This window comes from Xyrauchen texanus, chromosome 38 (assembly GCF_025860055.1).
Source record: "Xyrauchen texanus isolate HMW12.3.18 chromosome 38, RBS_HiC_50CHRs, whole genome shotgun sequence".
Taxonomy (NCBI): domain Eukaryota; kingdom Metazoa; phylum Chordata; class Actinopteri; order Cypriniformes; family Catostomidae; genus Xyrauchen; species Xyrauchen texanus.
In genome coordinates, this window is record NC_068313.1 from 2686050 (window position 1) to 2695249 (window position 9200).

Genomic DNA, 9200 nt, shown 5'->3' on the forward strand with positions numbered 1-9200 from the left:
CTTTTTACCCCAGACCAACAGGAAACCGTCTATTTAGGGTTGTTTGAAAAACGCACGCAATGGAATTTGGAATACTCCTCCCAGAGAACTCCACCAATCGCCACCAAACTCGGTCAGCATGATGTCAAGACATTGAGCATGAAAAATTGCCGGCAGATTTTTGATATCTCTAACAGTTTGGCCGTGGCAAGGAAACGAAATGATGGCGAGAAACGAGAAACAGTCAGAGTGTTATAACTTCTACATACATTAATTGATCTCGATGAAACTTCAGCGGTGTGTTCGCTGTAAGAGGCCGATCGCATGGATGTGACTATTGTGAGTCAAAGTTATAGCGCCACCAACTGGCAGAAGGAAGTGTGTCACTTTCAAAATGCTTTAAAATCACCCACTTATTGTTACACGATTTACTTCAAACTTTAGGTGTATAATGTAAACACACGGCAGATGTAGACGTGTGAAAGAATTATTGATATCTTAAATACTGCTGTCGCGGCAGCTCTTCAAACTTGAATTTTCTTTTTGATGCCTGGTGCAGGGGCTCAGTAGCGCCACCTTCAGACAAAAGTGGGGTATTGGTTTCATACTTTGACCTACAGTCAGATATTTTGGTTTGAATGTGGAACACATTGCACAAGAACTTTGAAGCTCAAAAAAGCACATAAATGAAGCTTAAACAGCAAGGAAGTGTGTTATAACTTCTGCATACATTACTTGATCTCGATGAAACTTAAGCAGTTTCTTCACTTGAAGAGGCCGGTCGCGTGGATGTGACTATTGTGAGTCAAAGTTATAGCGCCACCAACTGGCAGAAGGAAGTGTGTCACTTTCAAAATGCTTTGAATTCACCCCTTATGTCTCAATTGAACAAACAGTTGATAAAGAAATCGGTATCAATATATTGAATTATGAATTATTTCACTGATCAACTGTGATGTCCGGTTAAGATGAAAATAAACTATTACTCTGTCTAAGCGATTATCTTTCTGAAACACGTCACAAAAACTTACAGAAACGGATAACACAAACATGACGTTGGAAATATACACTTATCAGTATAGTTATATTAAACTTGTCTATTTCAGTTATAAAGCTGTCTCATATGTAATTTCTCCTTTAATTCTATAATATAACCACTAGATGGAGGTCTAAGCACATTTTCTGTATTCTCGTTGTTTTAACGTAAGAAGAACACCTGTACGTGTTGACTGTTGAGAACGGTGTTTGGAGATTTTAAAAGACGCGGACCAGACGGAAAAACAAGACATACTGCGTCATTGCGTTCAATATTTTAACGAGGGCCACTCGTACGCTGTACACGGTGTAAGCATCAGCTTGAGGACTCTTCAAAATGTATATAGGTCTCAGTTCTGGATGGAGTTATTTGCAGACCTTAGAGATGCTGGATACTTCAACGGGAGTCGTGAGCGTCATTGCTTTGGTGATACAATAAAAAATACTCTACAAAAAAAAAAAAATAAAAAAAAAACAGGGTTTCCACGGGGTCTTAAAAAGTCTTAAAAGTCTAAAATTTCAAAATCACAATTTAAGGCCTTAAAAGTCTTAAATTTGCTGAAGTATTGTGTTCTAGGTCTTAAATAATTTTTAACAGGTCTTCATTTTCCTACGTCCATGTAAATCTCATTTAAATGCTCCACGCAGCTTTGGAATGTTTCTTTTTTTACTTCCGTGCTGTTGTAGTGTCTTATTTCGCTAGTCCAAATATAATTCGCTGTATTATGACTACAAAATAGACCAACATGCAACAGCCAGCTTTGAGCTTTCGTGTTATTGGCGCGAGTCTCTCGGATACAACAGAAAGACGTTAAACGGATTTTATTCAGCTATGAGGAAGTGCAAGTTTAGCGATACTTGGCTTGAAAAATCTGAATTTTGTGCTTGGTTAAACCCAGTTGCAAATAACGCATTTGAAGCCTACTGCTTATGCAAGAAAGCTATTAAATTGGGAATGTTGGGTGTACTGGAGCTGGAGTCTCATTCAAAAGTGAAAAATATCTAACTGCTGTCAAGGGTCTCCAGCAAACTACAGCCATCAGCCATTACGCGCTTTGGAATAGCGGATGATGACTAATTTCCAAAATCACGGGACCGTTCGTGCTGATGTTCGACGAAAGTCTTCATCGCACCACCAAAACGAAACAGCTGGACCTGCACGTACGTTTTTCGTCTGCTGCGAATGGGTCGAGACTGCAATAAATAAAAATAAAAAGGAATAGGCTACAATGAATGATCTATGGCAGGGCTAGTATAATGGTGGCCCCCAGATCATCTTTATCTGACCCTCCAACAGTTTTTTTATTTTTAAAAACCCTCACAATCTGATATCAAAGTGCCCTCTCAGCAAAGGTTTAGCGCGTTCATAGGCAACCGCATTCATCGGTGAGTTTAACAACGCTCATTGTGGCGTACAACACCATTCATCGGTGAGTTTAACAACGCTCAACTGCAGGTAAAGCAGCACTCAGAGGTGAGTTCAACCAAAACAACGCTAAACTGCATGTGGCTAATGTTTACACTCAGGGTACATTACGGCATGTTTTCCATAACGTTACGACGTTCTCAATATAATTCATAATCACACGTTTATAATGAACAACGCGTTATGGTTATTGTGTTATTAAAAACTGTGTACGCAGGTGTTACAGTTAACATGGTAACACTAAGTTACACCTGGTTTACTTGTATGTTACTGATTAAGAAGTAATGTAAAAAAAAACAGTTATAACTGCATGAAGATGAATGGTAACACAATACTGGCAAAATACTGTTTACATCTTGCAAATGCATATGATTCAAGACTACAATAGGCTAAATGCCAACGGCTGTTGTGACGTACTTCCGCTGAAATCTCAGCCACCACGAATACTTCCGGTTAGCCTAAGCGTCGACTTGTTTTAGTAGCTGCTTCTAGTTTTTTTTACAGTCTATGAGTTGATATGAAGTCATCAAAGTTTAAATACCAGAGAGTGTCTGGTACTACTGCCGAACACTGTTGTGTGCCACAGTGCCAGGCATCCGGAAAGTACAATTCTGTACTTAGTTTTTTTACTTTTCCTGCTGATGAGGAGCTGAGGCGTAAGTGGATCGTTAATATTCGCAGGGACAAATTCACCGTTACGCCTCACACCGGGTGTGTAGCCGGCACTTCAGAACGGAAGACATCCGTGAACCAGCATCAGAAACAGGTCAGTCGGCTGTTAAAAAGGGTGTTGTTCGGTTTTATTTGAGTGGAACAACTTCTCCCTTCCACCTACAAGACCGGGGTTTGGGAGAGAAGGGAAAGACCACCGCCGCCAGAGGATGACTGGGAGGATACACCGGACCACGGAACATTCGGCGTCCCCATGCAACACGACTACGCGTCGAAACCTGAAGCTGCAGTCGTTGATTTGGTGTTGGAGGAAAATGCGTTTCTCCGGGAGGAAAATCGCCTGTTACGCCAACAGATCGAGGGGCTTACACTGAGGCAGCGGTTCGGCATTCATCGTTTTGCTGCCTCGGACAAGGATATCAGGTTCTTTACAAGGTAACTTACGTCTAGACAGGTAGGCTTAGGCTAACGTGTGTGTGTGTGTGTGTGTGTGTGTGAGTGAAAGAGAATTATTATTATTTTTTTATTTTTTTTAAGCATCTAGTCAGGAGCACATCCCAGATTTGTTTTTTTTATTTAGTATTTTTTTTACGTCATTACACCGTTTAGAGCATAAGAAACAAATTAAAAAATATATTTTATTCATAGTTTATGCTATGTCCTCTGTAGAAAACACCAGGTTGTTTTAAAAATAAAATTACATGAAATTACATGCATAGGTAAAAACAATGTTTTTTTTTTTTATTCAGCCAATCAATTTCTATGTTTCAGGATTTTTTTAACCAAACTTTGTTTAAAGATAATTCTCAACTATGTTATGAAAGACATAATGGAATTGATTGATATATGATTTTCCATCCCAAAAAGTGTAAAAATGGGAGTATTGATTGGCAACATTTTCATAATAATATTAAATAATTATTAGGAATGTTGATATGTAACTTATTTCCCTATTTATTGTTCTGTCTCCCAAAATGCCTGATAAACAATGTGCCTTAGTGTTTTCAATTTGCACAAATACATTTAATTAAAGTTATGTGTGTACATTTTGTGTTAATTATGAACCGTTATTAATAGTGTATCTGTATTCCATTTCTTTAGGTTTGCATCATATGATCTACTGATGCGTTTCTGGGGCTTGATTGCGAACTCACTACCATCCATGGTCAGTGTTCGACAAGCACAAAGAGGAGCTCTCACAGAGTCAAATGCTACAACCCATTCCCTGCAGCCCATTGACGAGTTTTTCCTATTTTTGAATTACCTTGCCCTTGGGTCTAAGCAGCGGGACCTTGCTGACCGGTATGGTATTCATCAGTCCACGGTCAGCAGAATCATTACTACATGGAGCAACTTCCTGTTCACAGTACTCGGCTCAGTGAGGATCTGGATACCTGAAGAGGAGATACAGAGAAAACTGCCTGCAGACTTCAAGGACTACCCCGACAACACAGTCATCCTTGACTGCACTGAGCTGAGGTGTCAATGCCCATCTTCCCTCTCCTCCAAAGTGAGGTATTTTCCTCCTACAAGTCCCACTGCACTCTGAAGGGGCTCATTGGGATCGCGCCACATGGGCCAGTGACATTTGTGTCTGCGCTGTATGCTGGGTCTATCAGCGACAAACAGATTACCCGTGAATCTGGTCTCCTCAGTCTGCTCAAACCTGGGATGGCTGTCATGGTAGACAGAGGTTTCCTCATTAATGACATTGTGCCCTGCAAGGTTTACAGGCCAGCCTTCCTCTCTGGCAGGCCTCAAATGTCTGCATCTGAGGTTAGGGAGACCCAGGCCATAGCACGTGTAAGGGTGCATGTGGAGCGCTTCATTCGCCGGGTCAAAGAGCACAAGTTTTTCGATTCTGTGATTCCCCTACGGGTTTTTGGGAGCATCAACCAACTGTACACGGTGGCTTGTCTCCTTACAAACTATGAAAATGGGCCACTGGTAAAGGCCTGGGCAAAGAAGCCTGAGATCTGAGGATTTCCAACGTGCAACCACACTGTATATTTATACACTTTCATAAAGGCACTGCATATCAGGCTTTCAGCCAGATGACCTTCAACAAGCCATTGCACATAACATACATAAAAACTATGTATTATATGTGCAGTGCACTGATGAGGGACGTCTGAGTAAAAGCTTGATATGCAGTGCCTTTATAAAAGATTTATGAAAGCTTTGTGATATTAAAAATAATTGTTAGTAATCTGCTTTTGTTTGGTCTCTCATTTTTAATTCCTGTCTCTTAACTTTTAAAACTAAATTTAAGCCGTACAAAACACCAAAATGCTCAGATTTATCAAGTCATTTATTACTTACCCTAAGCATTACATCACAATTAAAAACATTACATCACAATCAAAAACATTTCACTGTCAAATATATTTACACTGCAATCAAGTCATTAATTGGCCAAGAAGGCATTGAGGTAGAAATAAAAAAGAAATAGTCAACTTTTTCTTTAATGGTTTGTATGACTTGCATGTCACGGGAATTCTCTGAATGAACATGTCATCCTCTGTGTAAATGACAAAGTCACACCAGTCACAGCCAGAAATCAACATTTGTCCCTGGACTTGCCAGTAATAAGGATGGGTTCAGCCTCAGTGTATGTGTACCCTCCTTTATCACAACATAAGGGCAGTCCACATAGCTAGTTACATTTGGGCATTTAATTTCTAACAGGCCAAACACTGGCTGCCCCTCAGGATCGTACACAAGCCCATCAGGTGTTGACCCCATCCGTGGTGAGTCAGGGTGGATCAGGAACCCACATGGGTAGTGGTTGACTTCCCTCACCTTGCAGTACTCCTCTACTGCTACAGGCTCCAGGGCAAGACCCCGCCGCATGTCAGCAGTCTGATGGCAAGATCCCAGAAGCCTTTTGCCAGGTTTTCAGCAGAGCTTTCCCCTGGTGTGGCAAACTTCTCTAAATTTAGTAGAGGTGATGCGGCACCTCCTTAGTTGGTGCCACTCAGCGCAGGAACTCTGCTCTCGCGTGCTTTTTCAACTTTGTGTGCCGTCTCAAAAGATGTCGCAAGGGATGCCAGATGATGGTGCTGATGTTCAGAAAACACAAATGCACAGGTAGGGGGTCCCAGTCTGTAATCCGAGAGTGGCAGCTGTGGGGGAGAAGGGGCACCTGTGTGTGGACGGGTACTGGGGACTGCCATTACTGGTAGCTGATAGGAAAGCACACTTCCCTCCTGCACCGGACCGAACATGGACTCAATCAGAGGTACATCACTCGAAATGGCCATTGCTGTGATCATGGGAGCTTCGTCTGCACTAAGTCCATGGTACGCCTCCTGAACTTTCAGAGTGGAGATGTCTGGCAGAGGGCAGATAACTCCTTTATACAAGTTGCTTCTGTGGAAAAAAGACAAACAAATGTGTTAGAATTAAGAAGTAAATGTGCAAAGCAATGAGTTTTGTGCGTGTGACAGATCGCAAATGTATATATATCGCAATATGCATATGGCAACGGCTTGCAATAACTGCGGTCATGAACAAAAGACAAAGAGAAAATCACTCACTGCTGTGGGCTGAATAATTTTTGTAGCTTTAATAAGAATCAGTATATATTTAATTCATACAGTGAAAACTAAGCAGTGTTTTATTTTTTAATTTGATTATTTAGTTTCTGTTGTTAAATAAACTTAACGTAGGATAACCTAAACCCCGTGGTTTACACTGATGTTAAAATAACACTTCTTATGCTACTGTAAAACACTGATGTTCACTTTCAGAAGTTGTAGGGATGTTTTCTTGTCACAAAAATAACGTGAAACAAGTATGTAGGTTATATAATTAATTTTGAATATATTTTTAAGAAGTTACGTTTATTTTACACACTTTAAGCATTATCGTATCACATATCGAATATCGATGTATAAATATATAGTTTATATAAAATAATGTTCATAAATCAATTTCCTAAACTTAAACCACTAACCTTTATTTGGTTTCACTTTTTAAACTTTTTTTTTCTACTTTTAAATGAGACCACACTTAAGTCTCAAGCTTTATTTTATTTTTTTGACAGACATTTTTGTCCACCATGGACCTATGTGTAACTTTTTTTAATTGATGCACAAGGGTTGAGCAAGTAAGTACTTCTGAGGGTGCGTAAATGTATGTGTGCAAATGGATTTGTTGTGTGTGTTTAGTATAGATAACAACATACCTGATTCCTTCTGCAAGTCTCCTTTCTTTTGGTCTGGCTGATACAATGACCATGTCATTAACTGGACCAGGTTTAATACCCTGCAACGAAATAAAAACATGTTTGAGAAACATCCAAGAGATATCCATACATAAAATGAAAGAGTCATTAAAAGGCTTGCTACCATGGTCCTTGGTTTGTGCCACTTTTGTTCAGTTTCTGTGCAGCTGAACACTGGGGAACTGATATAAGCCTCAGCTGGGAGTAGTCGCCGTCTGGTACAGTAGAGCTGCCACATGACTGCACAAGGCTGTACCTGCCACACAGGTACACTGGCATCTCAGTAACACCACCGGCTTTGAATCCCTTAGCACAATCTGTTACAACAACAAATATTTGTTAGAAAACTGTACCGGCTACAACTACAATTAAAGAGACACACTAAATTTGTGAACGGCTGTTAGCAAAAATCTGTTAGTGAACTTTAAAATGTGCAAAGTGATACAGGGATTGTTACAATTTATTTAGCCTATAGTTGACCATGTCAGATGTAATATATCATGATTAATCTCACTATACTCATTTTAAAATAGTAGTGCAGAATAAGTAATGAAGAAATTATAAAAACTCTTAACAAAATCTTGCTTCTGTGGGAGCCATTAATTTTACATTCTTTCTGGCACACCCTGTATTCATATTTCACATGATATCTCAGGTACCATATGATTCATATAGTGCAATGATGATGTTTATCTGGATCTAATTCACAGCAATGATATGGCTCACAGAAACTTCATTTTGACAAAAAAGAACCTGTTTCTTCTGAACCTGAACTGAACCTGCAGGATGACTTTCCCTTACACTCAGACAGTGAGGCTTCTGGCTTTTCCTCATAGATCTGAAGCACTCAGACCTAACCGTGACCTCTCCTGACTCCTTGTTTGAAACTGTGATTAACATAGAGGTTAGGGTATTGCATTTCAGAAACACAAAATATTCATGATGTTAACCTATCACTCTGCTAACATTATTAACGTTGCTTCCTCACTGTGCTATCTTTGGCTAGTAAAGAGCCAATGAGCTAGCATGTATCGCTTTTGGTAAACTCAAAACAGAGGCTTGTTAACTTACCTTCGTAGTTGTTTATATAACTGGACACATACAATTTAAAACCTTTGTCCTTTTTTGATGTTGGTGTCTTCGATGTGGTCTGGATGATCCGATGTACATCGTTTGCCGTTATACTCGGCAGGTCCTGCAGCGATCGCGTAAAAAACGACATAGCTACAGCGTACGCTACCGTGGACCGGAAGTACTGAAGCTGGCTGAAAAATGCGGAAGTACCAGAACGGAAGTGCGCGGCATTAAGCCTATTCCCCCAGAACGGAGGGAGGGGCGGGGTGACCAAACCTCATTATCATTTAAAGTCATATGCACTGAAACGGCGTGCTGAAAACGGAGCTGTTTTTGAGCAGTTAAAATTTGTGTTTTCTTAAAACACTAATGAGAATTTTTAATAAAAGTATATTACAAAGTTTTCATTTAGACCCTAAAGATTCATATTAACTTGTACAAAAATGGCATTATATGACCCCTTTAAGGTTACAAATACACACACACACACACTCCATCATTGCAATCTTGACATTGCAGCCTGTTCATTATAGCCGCAATAAAATATAATAATAAAATAGTAAACCTACCATATAAAAATTACTCTGTTTAAATAGTCAGTAGTACAATTCAGTATCATTCACAGTAAGCACCGCTCCACTGTGATGTTTCCAAACATATTTTTAGCATGCAAAGAGGATGATTTTCTACGTCGGTATTGGAGCGTGAGTAAAGTACAAAGCCTATAATAACTGGCAGAAGGCAGTAAGAGAAACAGGAAGTCTGTTATAACTTCTGCATACATTA

At 39.8% G+C, this 9200-nt stretch overlaps 2 protein-coding genes across 2 annotated transcripts; one reads left to right on the plus strand and one right to left on the minus strand.

The window, feature by feature from the left end:
* The first annotated feature begins 3287 nt into the window (after window positions 1–3287).
* On the plus strand, window positions 3288–5295 carry LOC127631402 (uncharacterized). Its single transcript, XM_052109516.1, has 2 exons — window positions 3288–3547; window positions 4214–5295. Exons 1-2 carry the CDS (start codon window positions 3366–3368, stop codon window positions 4659–4661), a joined length of 630 nt encoding a protein of 209 aa, XP_051965476.1. The 5' UTR covers window positions 3288–3365; the 3' UTR covers window positions 4662–5295.
* A 780-nt stretch (window positions 5296–6075) lies between these two features.
* Window positions 6076–8562, minus strand: LOC127631432 (uncharacterized). Its single transcript, XM_052109545.1, has 5 exons — window positions 8412–8562; window positions 8094–8227; window positions 7465–7596; window positions 7302–7381; window positions 6076–6484 (listed from the first exon to the last, which is right to left on the minus strand). Exons 1-5 carry the CDS (start codon window positions 8560–8562, stop codon window positions 6076–6078), a joined length of 906 nt encoding a protein of 301 aa, XP_051965505.1.
* Between the last annotated feature and the right edge of the window lie 638 nt (window positions 8563–9200).

Coding starts and splice junctions, on each gene's coding strand:
- LOC127631432 (XM_052109545.1), bottom strand. CDS start 8,562: ATGTCGTTTTTTACGCGATCGCTGCAGGACCTGCCGAGTATAACGGCA. Junction 7,382..7,464: donor GGCACAAACCAAGGACCATG/GTAGCAAGCCTT, acceptor ATTTCGTTGCAG/GGTATTAAACCTGGTCCAGT. Junction 6,485..7,301: donor AGACTTGCAGAAGGAATCAG/GTATGTTGTTAT, acceptor TTTTTTCCACAG/AAGCAACTTGTATAAAGGAG.
- LOC127631402 (XM_052109516.1), top strand. CDS start 3,366: ATGCAACACGACTACGCGTCGAAACCTGAAGCTGCAGTCGTTGATTTG. Junction 3,548..4,213: donor GATATCAGGTTCTTTACAAG/GTAACTTACGTC, acceptor CCATTTCTTTAG/GTTTGCATCATATGATCTAC.